Source organism: Carettochelys insculpta, chromosome 2 (genome assembly GCF_033958435.1).
Source record: "Carettochelys insculpta isolate YL-2023 chromosome 2, ASM3395843v1, whole genome shotgun sequence".
Classification (NCBI taxonomy): domain Eukaryota; kingdom Metazoa; phylum Chordata; order Testudines; family Carettochelyidae; genus Carettochelys; species Carettochelys insculpta.
The window spans coordinates 128,760,494-128,784,650 of record NC_134138.1 but is presented as its reverse complement, the minus strand read 5'-3'; the positions used below and the strand labels follow the sequence as shown (position 1 = coordinate 128,784,650).

The window sequence follows — 24,157 nt, the reverse complement described above, 5'->3', positions numbered from 1 at the left end:
CTCTGGGGGTGAGGGAAAATGCTAACCCTGCCCGATCCTGTTCGTGCCAGGAGGCATCTGAAATGCTGCTTCCTGTCCCAGATGAGCTGGCAGGGCGCCCGCCCCCACTCTAGCAAGGAGAAGGGAGGGAGTATGAGTGGGCGCCTGTTGGATCTAGAACACGGTTTAAATGCTGTGTCCTGGCTCCAGTGGGCTGGCAGGTAGGGGAGCCTGCTTTCAGTGGTTGCTCATTTACTCAAAATCCCTAGCATGGCATTGGAGCAAATTTTCAAAATGTTTCTATGCTCATTGTATAACATTGTGTATCTCTGGTGGATTTGAAACATGAATGCATTTGATCCTTGTTTAGCTTGCAAACTATATTGCAAACCTCAATATTAAGACTTTAACCATAGTATATGTAAGCAAATGTGATGTTTATGAGCAATGGATTCAGCTGAAAAAGTGGGTGTGCCATGGAACTGTCTCATTGAAGCGTGTTGTGTTGCTGAAAAGGTTGGAAACTGAAAGGTTGATTGCTCTAAGCTACTATAGGACTCTTGTGAAGCTACATAGCCATCCCTCTGAAGGTTAAAAATGTAAGTTTTTGATTGTTTTGGTTATGAAAATAACGTAAGTATGAACCTAATTTAAGCAATTAACTGTCTTGAGTGGGCATCAATTTGAAACAGTATCTGAGACTCAGTAACTCCCTGTTAGCCTTCATTAATCTTATTGGGGTGTTAATGCTAAAACAGTGGTTCTCAGACTTCACTGCGGTGCAGGCTTCTTTGAGAACAAAAATTATTGCATGACCCTTTTGGGGGGTGGGGGAGACCAAAGCGTGAGCTCACTTGAACCCCACTGCCCTGAGCAGGGAGGGGGGCAAAGCTGAAATCCAAGGGCTTCATGTATGGTTATTAAAGAGTGATTAATTTGTTAACTGAGTAACAGCCAAAATTTGTCACTCACTTGGTTTATTACCCTCCCCGCACCCTGATGCTCTGCATTTAAAAGGCTGATCCGGCACACAGGCTGGTTCAGATTCTGTCCCCACTGTGGGGATCAGGCTCTTCCTCTTTTCCCTGTCGCTCTGCATTTAAATAAGAGCCAGATCTCCACAGTGGGGACAGAAGCTGAGCCAGCCTGTGTGCTGGTTCAGCCTTTTTAAATGCAGAGCAGTACTGGGAGAAACTGGCTGATCCCAGGCTATGAGCAACCGGTAGCACTAAACAATAAGCATATACTTATCAGTTACTTATGTAACCAGATACTCTGTTACATCCCTAGCTTCAGCCCCAGGGAGCAGGGTCTGTAACCTGAACTCCACTACCAAGAACTGAAGTGCTTGAGCTTTGGACCTAGGCATCGAGGCTTGCCTTTCAGCCTTGGGCCCCAGTAAGTCTAACGCCAACCATAGTGATCACATTAAAATGGAATTATGACCCCCTTTGGGATCCTGACCTGCATTTTGGAGAACCACTTTGTCAGATTCATGAAGTGGAAACTACATTTTGGAAGAGATCTGTGCAAAGATGGAAGTGTTACATTAGCTCTGGTCCTCCGCATAGTAATAAGGCTAATTCAGTAGGGGTGGCTGTGGCCCACTCCCAACCATTGATAAGAAGGTGAGAATACCAAAAGGGGAGAAATTACTTTTTGTAGTGAGCTAGCCACTCCTAGTCTCTGTTCCAGGGGTGGGGACCCTCCTGCTCATGGGCAGGCTCTGGCCCATGGCTAGCTTTGATCCAGCTTACAAAGCTTGGGGCTCCCTGAGAACTGGTGCTCTGGCCATTCATGGGGAGGCAAGTGACCTGCTGCTAAGGTTGAGGGGAGCCCCAGTTCTCACAGGCCAGATTAAAGCAAGCCACAGTCGGTGTCTGACCAACAGGTGCTGCAATGGAATAGCAGCACAGGGAAGCTGTGTCCTCTGTGCTGCTTGCAGGCTCCACCTTGTCATTGGTTGAGAGTGTTAGCCAGTGGGAGTGACAGGGACAGAGCCTTCCCTCAGATATCAGTGTGGAGCCATCTGTGCCCTTCTCCACTACCAGAGTTGCACTACCAGATAGGTGCCTCCACCCCAGCCTGCTTCTGCACTACACCTTCTGCCAAGATTCCCTCGGGCACCCTCCCTCCCACCCATGTCCCCACCTTGCTCCTGCACCATACCTTCTGCATCCCACTTCACTTCTGCACTCTGCTGTCTGCTGAGACCCTGCACCCCGAGTCTCGTGCCCCATAGTCCCCTCCCACATACTGAAGCATCATTTTGGGCCCCACCTCCCCAAGCCTTGCTCTGGGGCCTCAGAAGAGTTAATACAGCTCCAGGAAGAAGTAGTGAGTCTTGGTGTCTTCCCTGCCCACCTTCCCATGGGTTTGGAGTGTGAGGGTGACCCTGGTGCCACAAGTTACATGAGAGTGGTGAGTATCTTTTTTTCCCCTGCAGGACACATCCATGAGGTGTATTGTTTTGGTTGCTTCTCACTTGCACGGGGCCCTTGACCCAATAAAGGTTCCCCACTCCTGTTGTATTCTGTCCATTGTGATTGTATCAAGTTTGCTTATGAATTCCAGCTTTGCAGTTTCATGCTGCATCTGTTTTAGAAGTTTTTTTGCTTATGTCTGGCAACTTTCAACTTAATATGGACACTCCCACCTTTGTGCGCGTGCGTCCCCGCCAAACTGTAGTTGCCACTTCATGCATCTGACAAAGTGTGTTCCAGCCCACAAAATCTTATGCCCAAATATATTTCTTAATTTTTAAGGTGCCACAGGACGTCTCGTTGTTTTTGATGAAACAGACTTAACACAGCTATCGCTCTGAAGTTTGAGAACTGCTGCTCTAAAGTGTAATCGTGACATTTTAAATATTAACATTAATTATTTAAGTGCTGATCACTTTAGTGGGTGGGAAGGGGCGGTTGGAATAAAACTCAATGTGAATTTGGAGTTGCTTTAGGGAAGGACATGCAGGGGGTAGAAAGAAAGAATAAAAGAATGGGAAGGTTGAGAAACAAAATTAAGGGAAAATAAGGACATAAGTAGGTTTAAAAGTGAGCTTATAGTTTCATGGACGGATTCTGGGTAGAACAATAAAATACTCAGCAAATAATAAAGCATAGCGGAAAGTTCAGTAAGTAAAAACATCTGAGCTATGTGGAAATCACTGTTTGAAGGATATATGTAGTCTTAAATTTATACTCTGGCTTTTTTTTTAAAAAAAGGTCGGGGCAGGGCAAGCCAAATTTGTATATAGTATAACTCCCTTGAAGCCACCAGTAACCAATATGGCTCTCCTATTTTTAAAAAAAAAAAACTGTTAGAAAGCTGTTTTTAGTAGTCAAGTTAACATTGCACTGGCGGTTTTCAACCTTTTTTCATTTGCAGATGACTAAAAATTTTAAATGGAAGTATAGAGCCGTTTGGAAACTTTAGACATACTCTGTAGTTCCCCGTTAATTAAATGTTGAAAGTCACCATTCTGCACTACAAACTTGTGTCACTACAACTGAAAGTCAGGGATGTGGAAAATCCCTGAGTGATGTAGTTATACCGGTCTACTCCCAGTGGAGGCAGTGCATTGTCAACTGGAGGATTTCAGTGTCAACTGGAGTATCTATGCTGATGGGAGAAGCAGTCTCCCATCAGCATAGATAATGTATTCACTCAGTAATAGGTCTGTGCTATCAGTGAAGTAGACAAACCTTAAGGCACAAGTAGGGTTCTCCCCTTCCAGTTCTGAAGCTTGCATGCATGGAAAATCCAGTTGGCCTAATTATCTTGTTTAATTTAGTATTCGAAGAGATTAATCTTTTCTTAAGTGACTGTATTAGAGATATATCATCTCTCACTCTGGCTGAACTATGTTACAATAACGTAGCTCTTCTCAAATACATTTTTAAAAATAAAATATATTAAGTTACAATCCCCTGAAGGAAATCTCCATTGTTCCTCATTAATGTTTTCTGAGGTAAGAAGTCTGACTAATTTAAACTGATGGATGGCTTCCCTCTATTCTGTTGAAAGCATCAACTAAGAAATAATTTGGGTGCTTAGAAACATGACTTTTAATAGCATTATGAAGTCTTGCAATAATAAAGAGATTAGGTTAAATGGAAGAGGTTCAAAAACTTTGTATACACCAGGGTTTCACTTTATATAGGTATACAACATGGGTCAAGATTACGTTTCAGAAGGGTCACTGTCTGGGCTGGGCAGCTCCACAGGTGGCTATTGAGAACCACTTCAGGAGTATGAATGGTTTCTTAACTTAATTGGATTAACAACCATCAGGCAGTTAAGCTAGTCAATTAAATTGAGAACCACTTCAGCTGCAGGGCAGAGAACTGCATACCTGAGGAGCAGCGCCCAGCTCAGGTAAGGTGGGGGCCTGAGTCTGTGGTTGGGGGGGAGGACAGAGCTGATCAGCTCCCCATCTTCCAGCTTCTGCAGGAGATGGAGTCCTCACAGACCCCAGCAGGGTTCCCACAGCTGGCGCTGCCACCTGGGACTCCTTGCCCCAGCTGGCTTCCAGCTGCGCGTTCCCCTGTGCCTCCCCCAGCTCCCTCCAGCCTGTGAGTGACTCTTTGTCCCTGAGTGAGACACCCTTATCCCTCTTCAGCCCCTGAGAGACTCTTAGCCCTTGGCGTGCGACTCCTCTAGCCCCCTCCAGCCCAGTGTGTGACTCGTCGAGGCCCTGAGTGTGACTTCCCAAGTCCCTGATTGTGAGGTTTAAGCTGTGGGGGAGCAGTTTGGTGGTGAGTCTCTTTCCACCACCACAACTCTGATTAACTATAGTAAATGTAGTGTTGTTATTTGATTAATATATTCCCCTTTTCTGTGAAATAACTATTATGATTATATAAACATAAGGGGGCACAATTTTATATTCTTGCCTCGGGTGTAAAATTAGCTAGTTACGGCTCAGCTCTTCCCCCTTCTCCTCCCCCCCCATTTTTTTTAACTGCCTTGGGTCACCAAGTCTTCCTGAATTGTCAAAATGGGTCCCTGTCTGGGAAAGGTTGGGGACCACTGGTCTACATTATACAGCTTTTAGCAACACAGTTGTGTTGCTAAAAGTGGGACACTCTAACTGCTTTTTGTCAGCATTTTTCCAGCAAAATACTTTCACCCCCAGTGAACAGCATTTGCATTGTTCACAGGTGAACTGTTCACGTTGCCACTTGCTGTGACATTTGTCTTGGGGGATGGGTAGCAACTCTGAATGACAGAAGTTCTGTCATTCACTTGCCAATGTAGACATAGCCTAGCTCTCCATATAAGTATCTGGAAACCAGTTTAAGTTCTGAGATTGACAGGTTATATCCTATTTTAAGGTTCAGTTAGGACTTTTTTTCCATGTTTCACACAAAGTTAGAGCAGCTTGGGCAGCAGATTCCAGCCTTTCTCACCAGGTGTCATTCTTATTGTGTGTACTGCAGAAATCTTAAACATGCTGCTCTTTGACACATTCGTCTGTGATTTTAATATTTTTGATCAATCATGTTAACTCATTGTTTTTGCTTGGCTCGTGCATTTGATATATAGTAAAAGTAGACAGAAAGTGTAACTGTTATTTAATAGTCTCAGTTTGACTTATTTTACAGTGGCTTATAGACAAATTCATTAGTAAAAGTGAATTTTAAATTCTGCAGCTTTTTATGACATAGTGCCATTCCTTGTCATTTCAAGGTGAAAAGAGTATTACAGTGTTCTTAGAATACAAGGAGCCAAGACAGAGATGAACAAATATTAAATTTACTTCAGAGGGTTACTGGATGATTTGATACTGTCTTGTTACTCATGTAAGACAGTTTATGTGCTGTCACGGCATACATTACAATCTATGTACTGTCAGACTGCCAATAAAGTTTTATTTATTTTGCAGGTGAACGAATCTAAAACCATATTAAAGCTTTGTGATTTTGGATCAGCTTCACATGTTGCAGATAATGATATCACACCATATCTCGTTAGTAGATTTTATCGAGCTCCCGAAATTAGTAAGTTTATCTGATGCATTTCTTTATGCGTTTACATTATGTAAATACTTAACTGGTAATTATCGTATCTGGTCATATGTATTTTGAACATTGATGCTTCAGACAAAATTAAAAGCTACAATCAAAGTTAAAACTCTGAAAGTAGCCAGTCCCGTGATCTAGCAGTAGCAGAACACAGTAGCATCTGCTGAAAGAGAGCTTCAGATGCTCTTTGTTTGGACTTAGTCTGGTGTAGATGTAGGCCATTGCCGAAGCAGTAACACCGAATTTCATGAGCAGAAGCTCATATGACATTCCGAAAGGGAGGGGTGATTTTGGTTGGCAGTTTTCATTGTTTTTGGCTAGGGAAGGTTTTAGTTAAAGCCCACTATTAGGGGAAAGTAGAAAAACTTTCATCCTCTTTCTTTTTTCGCTTTACTGTTCTTAGGAATATGAATCTTAAGGTAACTCCTAAATCCAGGTTTTCAGTATCTGTTTGCTCTTGTGGCATTTTGTGTTTATACTTGATTTTGTGATATTAACTGGTTAAATCAGAAGACTTTTTTGTTTCAGTTATAGGCAAAATCTATGACTATGGTATAGATATGTGGTCTGTAGGCTGCACGTTATATGAACTTTATACAGGAAAAATATTGTTTCCTGGCAAAACCAATAACCATATGTTGAAACTTGCCATGGACCTCAAAGGAAAAATGCCAAACAAGGTAAGAAATATATAAATTGTTTAAAATCTCACAAGAAATTGCAGTAATGAACATCATAATAAACACTGAATTCTGTCTGCCTTTTTATGATATGTCCTCTATTAATTGCCATCATATAACAATCTTTTGACTTTTGAATTTGATTATAAATGTTATGATGCAAAAGTACTTCTGTTTTATAGACTGTGTTAAATGAAAGCAGAAACCTCTTTTATACACTGACCTGAAAATATAAAGCATGTAAGTAAATAGAAGATAACTGTGTGTTACCCAACTGGTTCGAATGACTTTTTGTTCAGTCTAATGTTGGCAGAAGCCAGCAGTAAGATGTATCATGTACCTGTTCTTTCATTTGCTTGGAAACATCAGGCATTGGTCACTAATGGAGGGCAGGATACTGGGCTGGATGGACCATCGGTCTTGACCCAGTATGGCTGTTCTTATATTCTAGTAATTTCTCACTGTTGTCTGAAGGAGTGTTAAAGTGTTAAATAATACGTTATCATAAACTCTTGTTTAGCCAGTATTTGAGTAACTAGTAACTTAGAGTCGAGTAGCTCTGGTCAGGGAAGGGAGCGGAGGGGAACGTGGTGAGAGTAGAGAGGCCTGCCAGTTGCACGCACAGGCAGCAGGCTTCAGTGCTCTCTCCATCCCTGTCCCTGGCAGTGGCTACAAGATGCATTGTTAATAAGCTGGCAACAATAAAATCTCATTGGTTTAGTTGGAAGTGACTCTCCTAAAGGGACATTTAGATGGTAACTGACAAACCTCACATCTGGGCATCCTGTTCCCTAAAGAAATTAAAAACAGACCTGCTTAATCTAGCCCCATTAATCATGTAGTTAGCTAACAATTTAAATAGATAACAGGCATGACTTCTCTCCTCTGAACCAGACGCCTGCCTGCTTCCAGCATGGGCTCTGCAGCAATCTGCCTGCTCTTAAAAGGGAAAGCTGGGTGCCAGGGTGGCCCACTCTGTGGAGCTGGCTGCAGCTCCCCCCTGCAGTGCCACCCCTCCTCTTGCCCCGAGGGGTTCCACCTTGGAGGGTTTTTCAGAGCCCTGGCGGATGGGAGATGACAGCTGCAGCCTCCTCCTGCCCAGGCCCAGACCAGTCCTACAACCCAGCACAGAGCCATGAAGTAAAGTACAAGGAGCCGGAACTGGGATTTGTGTACAGAGCATGAGCAATGCCCTGCCCTGTGGGGGAGATCCCACTCAGCACTGCCCGGCATCCCTCCCTGCTGCATGTGAGTGCAACTGTCAGAGTCCTCTGCACTCCTGCCTAGAATATTTGATTATCTGGCAAGATTTTACTGTACTATAAGTCAGTAGATGTAATCTTCCCTTACGGTCTGAATCTAAAATCTGAAATTTTCAAGATAAAGAACTTTACAAAACTCTTGCTCTGTTATTTTCAGATGATCCGAAAAGGTGTGTTCAAAGATCAGCACTTTGATCAAAATCTCAACTTCATGTATATAGAAGTAGACAAAGTAACAGAACGGGTAAGTCTTAAATGACCTAACTGAGCTGTCATTCTTTTAAAAAAGTGTTGTTGTTGTTGTTTTAACTGTAACAACATTTGTTATGAAATTCAGTAAATAGGTATGTCTTAGCTAGTACCAAGACATCTTGTGAAGGCTATTTAAAATCTTTTTTTTCCTTGTAGCAGAATGCATGCAGTTTATTGTGATTGGTTAAAATATGTTTTAGCAAACAAGGAAGTTTTGGGTTTGCCTGTTAATTTAATAAAAAAAAGCTGGTAATTCTCAATCGTAAATTGAGTACATTCTTCATATAACATACCCTTGTATAAAATTAGCTTGAAATTATGAATAAATGTTAAAGATGCTGTCTTCCTTTCATTAAAATTAAAAACCCGCAATTTCCAGGTGAAATGTTTTTCTCTGCTCTACACTACAGAGTTAGATCAACAACAAGGTAGCTTATGTCAACCTAGATGTGTAAATGTCTATCCTGACTTTTGCGCTCTCTGACATCGCTGCCCCACTATGCCATCTCCACAAGAAGCATAGAGTCAGTGTTGATGTAGTTAGGTCAACATAATGTCAGTATAAGCACGGTGTTGCTTATATCGACATTTATTGAGTTTGAGAAGCCATAACACAATGCCACATAACTGCCACTACAGTTGGTACAAGCACTCCTGGTGAGGACACACATCAGTGACAGAAGGAATGCACTGTGGACTGTAAAAGCAGTTTTAATGACTGTATGTCAGTGTAAGCGGCTGACCTAATTTCATAGTGCAAACATACCCTCAGGGCATGTACGGGCCAAATTTGACCCATGGCCCGGCAGGCGCCTCAGGTGGGCTCCCTGCCTTCCCCACCCCTGCAGACTGTTCAAAGCTGACATCTGGATGTGCTCTACGTGCTGTGAGCCCCTGCCAGGAAGGGGAAAACTGGGCTTTGTGTGCTGCCCCCCAACCCCCAGCACAATCTCACAGCTCCTGTTAGTCAGTTTCCAGCCAATGGGAGTTGTCTTGGCCATCCTTGTTTCCCAGGTAGTATGCAATGCATCTCAGTCCCCTGGCGGGGCAGGTGTGTGTGTTTAAATATGTGTGTGTATATACATATGGAGATACACATCCCACAGAACTGGAAGGGACCTCAGGAAGTCATCAAGTCCAGTCCCCTGCCCTCTTGGCAGGGCCAAGCACCATCCCAGACAGTTTTTTTTTTTTTTTTTTTTTAAATCTATTTGCCCCAGATCCCTAAATGGCCTCAAGGACTGAACTCACAACCCTGGGTTTAGCAGGCCAGTGTTCAAACCACTGAACTATCCCTTCCCCTGCAGCGCACATGGCCCTCCACAGTCGGCTGCTTTGAGTGGTATGCAGGGCATGGAAGTCAGGGAGCCTGCCTGAAGGTCACATTGAAATGCTGTCTGGGAATCATCTAGATAAATGCCTCCTAGCCAGAGCCTGCAGTGGCACCCCAGCCCCTCCCAAGCCCCAAGCCTCTGCTTCCCCTCCTGTACCCTGTCGTCAGAGTGCAAACTCTCAGCACCCCTGTTCTTGCATCTATACTCCCTCTGCAACCCTGCACCCCCAGTACTTTGCCCCTGGACACAACCTTCTCCTTCACCCAAATTTCCTCCCAGACCCCACATCCTCTCATGTTCCCCATTCTGGTACGCTGTGGGCTCCCTTCTGCACCCAACCTCTGTCCCAGACCCCATACCTCCATTGATGATATGGAGGAGTACAGCTGTTAACAAACTCTTGAAGTCCCTCCCTCCCCCAACCCCATGAAAAATTGTTTCCAACCCCTAGCTTGGGAATTATGTTTACCATTGCAACATTAGAGTGCATGCTAAGGATACAGCACATTAGCAAGTATAGAACATGCTGTCTCATTTAGAATTCTCAGTATTGTAATCCAGTGAGTCTCAAATGTAGAGAAACACATCTTAAATGAGATGTGCAAGAAATGAATGTATTTGGCGTAAAACACGTGCATTAACTTTCAATTTTCAGTATTTCTTTAAATAGCATTTATAGTAATGAGCACTAAAATACTGAATTTGCATTGGGCAGAAGTAAATTTAAGAGGGATAACAGCAGAGAGTATTCTACCTAATTGAAAGATGTATTTGCATTTGCGTACTTAGTTGTTTTATTAACCATGCTAGTTTATAAGGAAGTAAATGTTGATTGCGCTTTTTATATTAGGAAAAAGTTACTGTCATGAGCACCATTAATCCAACCAAGGACCTGTTAGCAGACTTGATTGGTTGCCAACGACTCCCTGAAGATCAGCGGAAAAAAGTACACCAGCTAAAGGACTTGTTGGACCAGATCCTAATGTTAGACCCAGCCAAACGGATTAGCATCAACCAGGCTCTGCAACACGCCTTCATCCAGGAAAAAATTTAAATCAGATGAAGAAATTCAAAGGGTTTGACTAGTTAAGATACAAAGACTGAAGAAATTTCTCAGCAGTTTATTAATGTATATAAACATAAATATTTCCCCTGCAAAGTTGAGGAAGAATGATATATTTGAATTAACACCAAGGCTGATATTTCTTTTAGAAATGTTAGAGTAATTCTGTTTGTGTCTATGTGAAAATTTTCACTGTAGAACTGTTTTAATTGCCAAGACTGCACAAAAGTACAATGCTAATGTATATGGTTGCAGTTCACATATTATAAAGAAAAAAAAAAGCTTGTTATAAAAAGAACAGTAATACTGGGTGGTTGATTTGTTTTTAGCAGACTTGGCTTCATTTTTGTCTTTAAAAAATGGCCAGCATAAATGCTGTTTATATTCACATTTTCCTAGGTATGTGTGTGCAGGCCACAGCAGCATGCCCTTGGTGTAGTCAGTGCCGAAGGGGGTCTGTTCCTTCTTGAGCCTGCCTGCAGGGATGGTCTCCTCTTTTAAAGCAGGTTGTGTACAACTTTCAGTACACTGAAGGTAAGCTAAACCATCAACATCACCGGTGTTTAAGATGTTATTTTACTGGAACAACTGACAAATGAGAGACAATAGCTTTATGGCAGAATTCGCTGCATGTTTGATAAATAATGTTGTTTTCTTTTCTGGCATTGCAACTGTGGCATAGTTACGATTTCTGTTCCTTTCATCACATTAAAAATTTGGAGAATGCGCACTTGATGGGTAGAGCGCCTTCAGTGTACTGTTATTATTACTTTAATTTTTTTTAATCAACTTGCTATAGACTTTGTATACAATTTGTTAAATATAGTTCACTATGACATAGAACCAATACTTACAGATGAGTTTTCATTTACTAATTACATATGTTGAGATCTGATTCTGAAAGACCTGATATCTAAAGGACAGACAGACAACATAATGAAATTTTTAACTATTTGTATGTCATTTTGAAAGTGTACTGCTTTATGCTAAAAGTGTTTCATTTGTTCATTGTTTTCATTATTTGTGATCATGTTGTCTTTCAATACAGGCATAAACCTTCCACTCTTGAACAAAGCAGCTGCTTTTTAAAAGCGGTAATTGCTTCTTTACCTTTTATTTCTTTTGTAAATGAAGCTTTTCTTTAAGAAATGTGACAAAGTGTTGTCTCTTGCATAAAACAGTTGACACTCACTTATTGTAAAGTGAAGATTGTTCTGCTGCATGTAAAGTGGACCATGCAGATTTCTGTATGTTTTCAGTATGCATCATTAGATAATAAAGTCTTTTGTGACCAAGGCATTTGTAGCCATTTTTAAAAGATTTTGTCTTCAATGCTGGTAAATCAGGTAATACGTAAGAAGAAACCTTTCATTTTTCTGTAAATCCTTTAATTAAAGGGATTAATCAGTTAAGATCTTTGGAAGACGATATTAGATTACATTAAGTAGATCTCTAATTATCATCATTGTAAAAAATAAAACCAAAAACCTACAGATACTGTCTATCTGCTTTCATTGTTATGAAATTATTCCTGTAGGATTTATGATTGAATTCAGGCTTTAACTAATGTTTATGCTGTTTTTCTCACTTTTCCTTTTGATGGTGCTGAAAGAGAGAAAGGAAAGCGAGGCACAGGCCACTCAACGCCTACTCCATGGGTCTGATTTGATGAGACACCAACTTCACCTTCCTAACAAGGTTATTTCTGACAGCATGTGTAGATAAACATTTAGCAGCAAGTTAAAAATACTTTGAAACATTTGAGTTAGGTATGCAACATGAAGAATCCAGAATAAAACTTTTCAAATCATACAGATGATTCAAATATAGTTTGAGACCATAAAAATGCATCTTTTTATTTCCATTTATTTGTATAATACATTTAGAAAAAAACCAGGAATTTGCGGGGGTGGGGGGGGTGTAATATTCCTTTAAAACTGTAAATAGGACTTCTTTACCATCTAGGCACATAATTGCAACAAACATGCACACACAGTGCAATCAAGGATAGAAAATAAGACTAAGCAGTCATTCTGCTGGTGGGGTGTTCCCCACCAAGGAGATGTGATAAACTACAAAGCAGGCAGGTGATGGGTGATGTTACATGCTTATTTTCAACCTTCAACCTGTCTTTTCTCAGTTTTTATTTTAATTTTTAATGAAAAGTATATCTGTTCTGACCTCAACCTATTAAATTTCTTGTTCATACAGGAATAGAATGCAGATTTCACTGTTACTGAAATGAAGAACTAGATACTTGTTAGTTAATTCCACATAAAGTAATTTGTCCTTTTTTAGTGATACCGATAACATACCCAGCACTTCCGGTGGCAATTTTACACAGATATAGTAAAATCCTATTGTTTGTTTTTTGATTTTCACCATTATTTTATGTCCCTATTTAAAAATAATTAAATTATTTGTCAACTCCAGTAGAAACAATGAACCTTATACCTACAGAACTTTTAAAAACTGTTCTTAAGAAGCATAAAGTTGCTCGTTTACTTGTTCTTTGTGTTGTAGGTGCAGCTCAAAAGAAGATGATGACCACTGGAAGACATGAACTAAGGTTTCTGACCTATAAAAGATATGAAAATATTTTTTCATGTTATCCTGTCTAATCTTTCTGTTCACAGCATTTAGACCTAGCTTTCATTAGCACTATTGCAGTACTGGTGATTATAAGAATAGTTCCATTGTGGTGGTATTTATATGTAAGATGTGCTTGTTTCATTTCTTGTCTGTGATTTTGTTGTGATCAAATGCAGAAAGATGAACACTAGTGTATCTCTTTGCTTCTTGTAAAAGTGAGATCTTGAGTGTGATACTCTTCCATTAAGGAGTCAACCAGATGTGAAGGATATCTCTATGTATCTAACTATATCTGTATAGATATATATCTGTCCTTCACATTTGGTTGACTCCTTAATGGAAGGGTACAGTGATTTATAAAAAATAAGCACCACTGATGCTACCAGAGGATACAACATTTTGTTCCCATGTTTCATTGTAGCACATATTACGTATATGCTAAAGTAGTCTCTTAGTTACCTTCAGCCAGCAGACCAAATACTGTTAACTAGGGAGGTTGGTTATGAGAAATTGTTTAAAAACAAGTGGATCCTGATCCTTGACCCTCAGCCCTCCTCCAGCTCCCTTTGTGCTTTTCTGGCAGAACGAAGGAGTTGTAATTCTGGCTTGAACAGTCAGCTAAATGGTTCCCCCAGCACGGAAGATTCCTGAGTGGTGTCCCACAGCATCCTATTTGCCACCTCTCAGCTCTTGGTATAGGGGATGGTTGGATGTGTGACTGGAATGATGCTGCAAATTCCCAGCTGTTGCAAATTGGTACAAATTAGAAGAATCCCTGAAACTGCTCTTAATGTGCACAGGGGCAAGGCCATTCTCAGATGGCTTTTAGATTGGTATACAGCTATTTTTGCTGTGTCCATGCCTCAGGTTCTGAGTCAACTATGAAGGTTGGTTGAATCTAAGCATTTAAAGCATGGTATGTGTCTCATGGTGACTGAAAATAAACAAACTAAAACAGGTTTTGAATCTAGACCATTTCCTCCCCCGCCCCCAAAATGAGAATTAAATGCACTGCTTCTTCGGTGCTGAGTTAGATTACCGGAAATTTATATTATGTCTGTTACCTAAGAGTATACATTTGGTTGACATAATAGAAAATTATTTTAAAATAAATTTAAATGAATTTTGATTGTGAATCATTACGTTTTTTAATAATGTTTTTCCTCCATATATAGGGTAAGTGGCATCAACCCTCTGAAGAACCTTTGAGTACATATTGATCTATAAGGAGGAGGCTGATCATTCTGTGAGAATACTGCAAATATAACTTAAATCTTCTACAGTGTATTAAGTCACCAGCTGTAAGTCATAGCAGTAAATGTTCAAAGTGGCTCTTGCTTCAAGTTAATAAAATAAGATTGTGGAACTGTTTTGTACCTTGTCTTTTTACTTTTGCTCATTTTAAGCTGGTGATATAAAGCCTTTTCCCCCTCCCCCGCATCCCCAAATATTCTCCTTCCTCTGCTGGAGGTTAGGCCAGCATCAATCATTGAGCTACCAGAAATGTTCACTTCCTTGCTCCATCACAAACATCTCTGGAAACCTGGGCAAGAGTCATTTAGTCTCTTTGAGCCTCAGTTCCCTGTCAGTAAAGTGGGGTTATAATGCACAAGATTTTGTGAGAATAAATACATTAAAAAGTGTATTGTAGTTATTGGGCCATGTTAGTGCCTAAGAAAGATGTCTGTAGCTTAATCAGGATAAATGTGTGAAGATGGGAAGGTGGGAAAAGCAGCCTGATGAAATGCAGAAAATTATATTGCCTATCTTATTGAGGAGTTGTGCTTGCCATTTGGTTTTATGTGTATTGCTGATTCTGTAGCTTCTTTTTAAATTAGCATAGCCAGCCATCCTGACCACTGCTGCTACCTTCCTCTAAAGAAATTCAGACTTGAGTGCAGAACTTATTCACCATGTCAAAGTGTTGCTTTGAGGTTGCACAATAGCAACGCAGCCTCAGTGGGACAGTATTATAAATCGACTTAAAAGTAAAGTTGGTTTAAAGATGGCTTATTACTTAATTGAAGTTTCTCACGTGTGAACACGTGAAATAGGTGCTCTGTGCTGGCTGGCTGCTCACTGCCAAGTGAAATTTAACGTGTTGGTATTGACTTCTCAGTTTTTAAATGGCTTGGAGCTACCTACTTGAGAGCATCTGTCTCCTGAGGGTGATACCAGTGCTGCAGTTTTGATTAGAAGGGGGTAGAGTTGAAGCCCCTTCTGTTTAAAAGAGAGAGCTGCTGGAAGGACATTGTCAGTAAAGGGTCTTGAACTTCAACATTTATTCCAGCCTTGATCTTAGGTCAAAAATGCTCAAATCTGATGATCTTCAGGGCAAGCTGCAAAAACCTTTTGGAGGCTTTTGTGGAGGTGGTGTGCAGTCTGGCCTAAGATCTATGTGCAAAGCAATGTTATTTATGGGTAGAGTAGACTTTTCCCCCCTTCGCTTCCTAATTTTGATGAGTCTGTGTTTATTTAGGACTGTACTAGAGTCTTGAATTGACAAAAATACATGACCTCCTGCTGCCTTCAGCTTTCCTTCCCTTCTAACATTCCAATAAGCTCCATCCCATCTTAGTTCCCTCACACTTATTCTCATATCCTCCCTTATGGTTTAATTGCATGCTGTCAGTTGGCTCCTCCCCTCAGAATACAAGAATTGATGGGTGTGGGGACTTGATCAGTGGCCTGCTAACACCAGGGTTATGAGTTCAATCTTTGAGGGGGCCATTTAGGAACCTGGGGCAAATAGATTAAAAAAAAAACAGCAGAGATGGTGATAGGTCCTGCTGTGAGGGTAGGGGACTGGACTTGAAGACCTCTCAAGGTCCCTTCCAGTCCTATGTGAGAGGTAGTCCAATCTTTAAAAAAAAAAAAAAATCTCATTCTTAATCATGCTTGCCTCTCCAGCTACCATCCCATCTCTCTTTCCTCTCTAAGATCATTGAATGTGCTCTTTACAATCCTTTTCTGGCCTTTTCCTCCAGTTTCATTCTTGATTCCAGTCTAGAGTCTGTCCCTTGTATTCCACTGAATCCATTTACCAAAGTCTCTATTGATCTTTTCCTATGACATTGGAGGGACCCCTATTCTGAAATTTATTCCTCGTGAAAAATGGAGCATGTTTTCCACTGTACGCCAGCTTGTGAAGACTGGACGTGCTGAGGATACCTAATTAAATTAACTAAATTTTGGAATAAAAATGTTAGTCACAGTTTTTTTTTATATATCCTGAAGTTTGTCACAGATTTATTTGTAAAAACTTTGTAGGAAGGTCAACTGAGTTGTCCTGCTGAACACAACATTAAATATATGGAATACATGATGGAACTGTTCTGTTTTACATTTTTTCATTAGTATTTCATAAAGTAATCATTCTCGATTGCTACATATTTAAACTCTCTGAAACAAAGACATGAATCTGAGCAGTTTAATGCATTCATAACAAAATTCATTGCTTTTTGAAAAAGGGAACACTTATTTGTGTGATTTTTCATAAGATGTTTGTAAAATTCACTGTGGGTATCTCTACACTAGAATGATCTGAAGACAAGTCACTGTCAGAAGACATCTGACAAAACTTCTGTTGACAGATCGTGGCTACACACAAAAGTGGATCGCTCTGTCGATCTGCTGTCGACAGGGTGCGTGGAGACTGCCTGGCTGCTCTTTTGATGGAACAGCCAACTGGAAGCGCAGCAGACAGGGCTGCCTAGTGACTCGGAAGCCCTGTCTGTTGACAGAGGGCTCCCCAGAGTGTCCACGTGGCTTTTTCTGTCAACAAATTTTGTTGAGAAAGACATTCCACCTCATGGGGGAGAGGCAGAAGGCTGTTAACAAAAGTGTCACGTTCTGGTGAAAGTATGTCAACAGAACACATTTTCAGTGTGGACATTGTGAGAGTTTTGTCAACAAAATGCCTGTTTTGTTGACAAAACCCTCTAGTATAGACGTAGCCTGTATATTTATGTTAGATTATGTTTCCAAAGATTTTAGGCATATCAAAGGATTTTGCATCTTAATAAGGCACTGATTTTGTTGGAGGGTTCTCTTAAAACTAGTTTATCAAATAGAAGTAAAGAGAGGGTAACTCATTTGTCCAGCTATCGGGGGGAAAAAAAGGAATGTTGTCCTTTTAAGGGCTCTCTTCAATGAGAGAGAGGAGACAAACATTAAGGGAGGGTCGGGATGGTTAGAAAGGACAGAAAGACTTTGGAAGCAAGTTTTTGTACTATAGTAGTAAAATTTGTGTATGTTAAATAAGGGTGGTCTTCTGAAGAATTTATTTCAAAGCTATATGTCTGAAGACCCATGTAAATAAGACTAAAGATCAGGCTGAATACTTAGGTTGTGCATCTAAATATCTATGAATGTTTTTTTAGATGTGATTTTATAATCTTCAGCAACAAGCTAATGAAATTATTAAAGCAAATTTTAAACTAAGGTCCTGTAGACATAGTAAGGCATGTGTGACCAAACACTTAACTTCCTTCACCCCACCCCCGCTCTTCTATCTGATTTGCCAACCTTGATGACAATTTTTTTGATTTGTCAACATAACAATTTTTGTATCTCTGTGCTTTACATATTGAGTCTGTTCTGGTATGGCTATGATTTGAGGAAGTGGATCTGTCCCCCAAAAGCTCATCACCTAATAATTTATTTTGTTAGTCTTTAAAGTGCTACATGACTGCTTTTTTGTTTTGATAGAATACAGACTAACACAGCTATCTCTGTTACTATTCAGCTGTGCATTAGTTCAGTACATATTACAAGAAAAAGTCCTACTGCCTGAATCACCACCTGCATTATCTAAAATGCTTTTTCTTGGGACTTAATTTCAATCCTCCCTGAACAAAGGTAACTAGGGAAATACAAGTGTCCTGTCCTGACCTAAGTCTCGTAATAGTTCTGTGGTCCCCTGCAGGAGCGAGCAAGTGTACTGGATAGCACATTTATAGGTGTTTTTGGTTTGCCCACTTCGCCGGTACCCAGGTGCATTTTATGCAATGTGAAGGTTTGAAAATTGTAGCTTTGTGATGCTTCCTGCAAATTTTGAATTTTTCTACTTAGACAGTTTTAAAAATTTGTAAATTCTGGTTTGATGTGGACAAGAATGTATGTTGCATAATCCAGTGCTACCAGAAACTGCAACCTAGAGGGTACTCCTTCCACTGCTTAGCTTTCTCTTTTTATATTAAATTTAGAGTTAGCATGCCTCCAAGGCAGATCTTAACAGGTGCAAGGAGCCACTTTCCCTAAAAGTAGCAACCAAGACATTGTAGTTATGAATAGAATGAAAGGTTTATTTAAAACAATATTTATAGGTTACATAAAGGAAAAAAGCTAAGATTAACTTAAAAAAACCCTATCTGCTAGGGGCCTATCACACAGGCAAGAATTTTACATGGTCTTCATGACATAATTAACAAAAAAGATGGTCAAAACAGAGGTAGTGTAGCAACCTTTGTGTCACGCAAATCTGCCTCTGAACTGAATTCTTTAACTGACATTTAAACTTTTCCCCGCTGCTGCTAAACTTGATGACATTATTTCGCTGCCAACAAATCAGTTTATTATTAAAACATTCCATGTGGGGTTGCAACTATGTTAGATGTTCCTCCTAGCATTAGCTGGTTTCCTGCTTCTCCAGCTCCTGGCACCCAAACATTCATGACCAGCCAGTATTGTTTTAAACTAAAAACTTAAAAGACAGAAGCAAAGTGACAAACTCCAACATACTGCAACCATAACATATACTGTTTGACATTTATCTCAAGCACTGTCTTGAATTTTCTTTAAATGGATACCATTGCACATCACACACAAAGATACAACTGAAAAAGAACAGTGTCATTTTTTCTGCTCGCAATACAAAATTTCCCTCTCCATTAAATTGAGTGTTTTGGGTACTTTAGATGCGAATACTGATACAATTTGATGATAGCTCAGATGTTCATATGGAATGGGCCTGAACAAGTATTTAACCTTTTGCAGCAGTAGTACCCAAAGTATATTAAGTAGCTGTACCCAGAGAGAGAAACAGTTCCTGTTCAGAAGAGCATATTAGATTCCAGTTCTGGAAATTTTCTTTGCACGCAAGTTGTCCCATTTTAATTCAATGGAACTACATTTGTGCAAAGTTGCATGCATATTTGCTGGATCAGGTCCTTCATAGCTAGAGAATACACAACTTGTATTGACAACGATGTAATATACACATCTTACCACTTCCTTCTCTCCTTATGACATTGTGACCTGGCTATCCTACCCTTCCTTTTTAACCCAGTAAGACATTACAGAAGTCTTTGTTGACCACACAGTCTTTTTGTTAAAAAATGCTCCATAGAAAATAATCAAATGGCTAGCTCCTAATTAACTGTAGCCAGGAAAATGGCCAAAGCAGTTCTATGTCGCAGCATAGCTGGAATCAGTTTCTTAAACTTCTGGGATGACTCAATAAGGGTAATTCTTGTTCAGCTGTCTACAGAAGAAAAGGTGGTATTGACACTTGTCTCATAAAACTACGTCCAGGGCAAGTACCAATTGTTTTGACAATGTTAGAAATTAATGTGCGGAGGATTAACATCGAACATAAGATTTCATGGCATGTTAAAAACCAAGCTGTGATAGATGAGGAATGTATGAGGCTTTTTGTGCTGGTACCTTTTTTCAGAGCTCCCCAGCGGGGGCTGCACAGTTCCTCCAGCCAGAGGGTGAGTACTGGAATTTTTTTTAAAAACAAAAACAAACAAAACAAAACAAACAAACAAAAAACCCACCAAGTAGGCATATACTTAAATGGACATCTTTGTTTTGGAAAAAAATTCCAGTATTGATAGTTGACAACAACAAAACAAAAAGCAGTCAAGTAGCACTTTAAAGACTAGCAAAATGGTTTATTAGGTGAGCTTTCGTGGGACAGACCCACTTCTTCAGACCATAGCCAGACCAGAACAGACTCAATATTTAAGGCACAGAGAACCAAAAACAGTAAGCAAGGAAGACAAATCAGAAAAAGATAATCAAGGTGAGCAAATCAGAGAGTGGAGGGGTGGCGGGGTAAGGTCAAGAATTAGACTGAGCCAAGTATGCAGACAAGCCCCTATAGTGACTCAGAAAGTTCCCATCATGATTTAAACCATGTGTTAATGTGCCAAATTTGAATATAAAAGCCAGCTCGGCTGTTTCCCTTTCCAAAACGGAGCGATAATTCCTTTTCAGTAACACTCATACCTTTAGGTCACTGACAGAATACCCCATTCCATTAAAATGTTGACTAACTGGTGGATCTGGAGTGTTTTGATGTCTGTTTTGTGCCCATTGACCCTTTGTCTAAGGGAGTTAGAAGTCTGTCCAATATACAAAGCATCTGGGCATTGTTGCCACATGATGGCACATATAGTGTTAGTAGAGGAGCATGAGAAAGTGCCCGTGATTCTGTGAGTAACCTGGTTAGGACCAGTGATGGTATTTCCAGAGAAGGTATGTGGACAAAGCTGGCAGCAGGCTTTGTTGCAGGGAAAGGTTCCAGGACTGGTATTCCTGGGGTATAGACTGTGGCTGTTAGTGAGGATCCTCATGCGGTTGGGAGGTTGTCTGTAGGAGAGAACAGGAATGTCACCCAAGGCCTTCTGGAGTGTGGCATCCTGATTAAGGATAGGTTGTAGGTCTTTAATAATTCGTTGCAGTGGTCTGAGTTGGGGGCTGAGGTGATGACCAGTGGTGTTCTGTTCTTGGCTTTTTTGGGCCGATCTTGGAGTAGCTGGTCTCTGGGCATTCGTCTGGCTCTGATTTGCTCACCTTGATTATCTTTTTCTGATTTGTCCTCCTTGCTTACTGTTTTTGGTTCTCTGTGTCTTAAATATTGAGTCTGTTCTGGTCTGGCTATGGTCTGAAGAAGTGGGTCTGTCCCACGAAAGCTCGCCTAATAAACCATTTTGCTTGTCTTGAAAGTGCTACTTGACTGCTTTTTGTTTTGATAGTGTATAGACTAGCACGGCTTCCTCTCTCTTACTAGTTGACAACATGTATCTGTGTTGTCTTTTCTTGGTTATCCCTTTTTAATCTTTTGTGAAGTTTCCATTTTACTGCGTGTGGGAGATTTAATAAAAGGCAGCCACGTTTGCTGTTTACTTGTCTGTGCACTAGCTTATCATTTATTTATCACCAATAGCATAGTCTCAGAGGGGTAGCAGTGTTTAGTCTGCATCTTCACAAAACAAACCAGCAGTCCTGTAGCACCTTAAAGACTTAATAGTACTTCTGAAGTGATGAGCTTTCGTGGGAAAGACCCACTTCAGATCTGGAGAATTACTGAGGAAAAAACCTAGTGACATACAAACAAGCTGGTGTAGACACATGCTATTTTGTAGGTTCCCGCCTCTCTGTGTAAAGCACCGTTTTAATTATCTCCAGTTTTGAGATGAGAATGGGTCAGATGCTCCAATTTCATTTGGATCAATTTGGATTTCTTATTTTACATCATTAAGATTTTTGCACTGTCACATGCACAGACACGTCCAGTCAACATAATGGTGACACTCTCCTAGAGTCCTGTTTCCCAAATGGTGTTCTGCAAAGTGAAAATAAGGGTTCTGTGAGATTTAAAAATATTTAAGCACTTATTAACTTTATTTGAAACAATTTTCATTTTTTGGCATATGTGTCCCTGCAAAATTCCAGCTTAGGCAGAGAGTGGGGCTGATGATGTCACTATTCAGCACTGTGTGCGCAGTTAGTGGTGCAATCACCTGTTACATACCAACATAAATCCCTGTCCTCATTCTCAGGGAGCGTCGAGCATTTTGGGGAGGTTCATGTCAATTTATATTTAGCTTTACCAAGACTTGCAACACATCAGTTGCTACCCTTTGCCAGCACATACTTGTGTGAAACTGGGTTCTCGAATTATGCAACAACAAAAATGAAATGCAGAAATCGACTGAATGCTGTGCCAGATACGTGAACCCAACTTTCAAGTATTAAACCAAATATAAAAAGAAATTGCCAAGAAAAACCACTCTTCGCATTGAAAACTGCCAATATACTGCATGTTAGTTTTTGAGCTTTATTTTTTGGACACATTAAATGTGATTTTTGTTTTTAATTATGTGCAATTAAATAATGTTGATATGACCTTGTTTAGCATTTGTTTATTATTATCCTTACTTATTTGTGGTCTGCTTTTTCATTTCCATATATGACTCTTATTAGGGGTTCTACACATTTTTTTTTCCAAGTCTAAGAGGGTTCCGTCACCATGTAAAATTGGGAAACATTGTCCTAGAGAATCTTATCAATCAAAGGATTCAATTTAAGGCCTTGCTAGTAATCTGTTGACCCATTTGGTCCAGGTTCATTTTAATTATCCTAAAAATTGTGTAGCTTCACAGAAACATATCAAGTGTTAACAAGTAATTTAATTAATAAAATACTTGACTACTGTGGAATTGTAGGGACTACTCTGCAAGATAGTGCATGTACTAAATTTGGAATGGTGACTGTAATTTCCTGTCAACAGATAAGTGTAATGAAAAATGATCTGCAAGTGAAAAGAACAATTGTGTTTTGTGCCCTTTTTTGTTTCTTTAGGCTATAGGAAGAAGCCAAAAATCTTTTAAAAATAAATCCTGCCAGTTAAATACAAGTCCTTCCTTGGAGAGACCATTAACATCTGGGCAAATATTAACCAAACGTGTAATTTGAGGAGAAGCATTTTTTTTATTAAGCCTTTAAAACTTTGAGTTTATCTTTGGTGATCCGCATTTAACTCAAACACTTTACAATAAGAAAAAGCTCTTTTGCTAAAATTTCAGTAGCCCTTCAGCGAAGGACCGAGAGTTTCCAATCCACATCTCAGTTTTCAACGGACACCTGCAGCAAAAATGGTGGGGAAAAAAGGACAATGTTCCTGATGGCTCCAAACAGCTTCACTTATTTTTTTAAGTGGGGAGGAGGGACAAGAAGGAAGAAACCCTGCCAGGCCACCTTCATGCATCAGACATAATAAAAATGGGCCCAAATCCATGTATTGTCAAAGGGCTCTGGGCTGGGCTCTCAGCCTCCATTGCTATTGTGCTGCCTGGGTGCTGGCTGAGGTTTCTACAGCTATTAAGAAGGCCACAACTCCTGGCCTCTGCTGCTGTCCCAGCAACAGCAGAGCCGGGAGCCTTGAGCCCTTTAAATAGCCACAGGAACCTGCAGCATAAGAGCTGGGAGCCCTTTAAATGGCAGTGACTTACAGGGCTCTGGATATGCAGCTCCCAGTCCCCACTGCTACCTTGGTGCTGCCCTGGGGTTCCTGGAGCTATTTAAAAAGCCCCCAGCTGCTGGTTCCCACCACTAGCCTGGAAATGGAATATAAATACATAGGCCACAGGCAGCCCCCCTACGCAGGCTCCAGCCTGCAAGCTGTATCTTGCTTGCCCCTGCAATAGTGATTTTTTTCACTAAAAAAAAAGCAGTGGCTCTGACACCGTTCCAAAATTTGTGAAGTGCCCTGCCTCACCCCCCAACAAAATTATTGCACACCCTTGGCTCTAGCTAAGGGTTTTACTGGCACATAAGCAAATGAGTACATTTTGCGTGACCCACTGTGAGATGAATTTTAGCTGAGCCGAAATAAAATATTTCAGGTAACTGTGTGGGGTGCTATGCTAGTTGGCAGCATCTCATCTTTCAAAGATGCTGATGATAATCACTCCATCTTAGTCACTGATAACCTAATCACAGTTTAATGGTTAAGTGCGTTCTGAGATGTCTGTGTTATACTCCACCAGCCAGCTCTCACAGCTGGCAGGATTTGTTCGGAGAACAATGGCACGTTTATTTAAAATGTATGGCTGCATTTTCATGAACTTATAAATAAGATGCAGTTATGTAGCTATTTCAAATTGGAGAACATTTATCGTGAAACATGGTTACTATTAATTTGAAACCCTCTGGGATAAATCTTTATTGTAAAATG

General features: G+C 40.4%; 1 protein-coding gene across 2 annotated transcripts in view; it reads left to right on the top strand.

The window, feature by feature from the left end:
* PRP4K (pre-mRNA processing factor kinase PRP4K) overlaps window positions 1–14,691 on the top strand; it is a 50,950-nt gene extending 36,259 nt beyond the window's left edge. The window contains exons 12-20 of one of the 2 annotated variants that reach the window (XR_012644505.1): window positions 5,867–5,981; window positions 6,534–6,685; window positions 8,105–8,191; window positions 10,384–10,618; window positions 10,996–11,130; window positions 11,645–11,690; window positions 12,209–12,294; window positions 13,120–13,165; window positions 14,364–14,691. Coding sequence is in view for 1 of the 2 variants with exons in the window: in XM_074987736.1 (XP_074843837.1) it covers window positions 5,867–5,981; window positions 6,534–6,685; window positions 8,105–8,191; window positions 10,384–10,587 (558 nt within the window). In the remaining variant the exon portion in view is untranslated. Of the gene's footprint in view, window positions 1–5,866; window positions 5,982–6,533; window positions 6,686–8,104; window positions 8,192–10,383; window positions 10,903–10,995; window positions 11,131–11,644; window positions 11,691–12,208; window positions 12,295–13,119; window positions 13,166–14,363 lie in introns of those variants that run through there. The other variant, XM_074987736.1, reaches the window with a different exon arrangement.
* The last annotated feature ends 9,466 nt before the right edge of the window (window positions 14,692–24,157 follow it).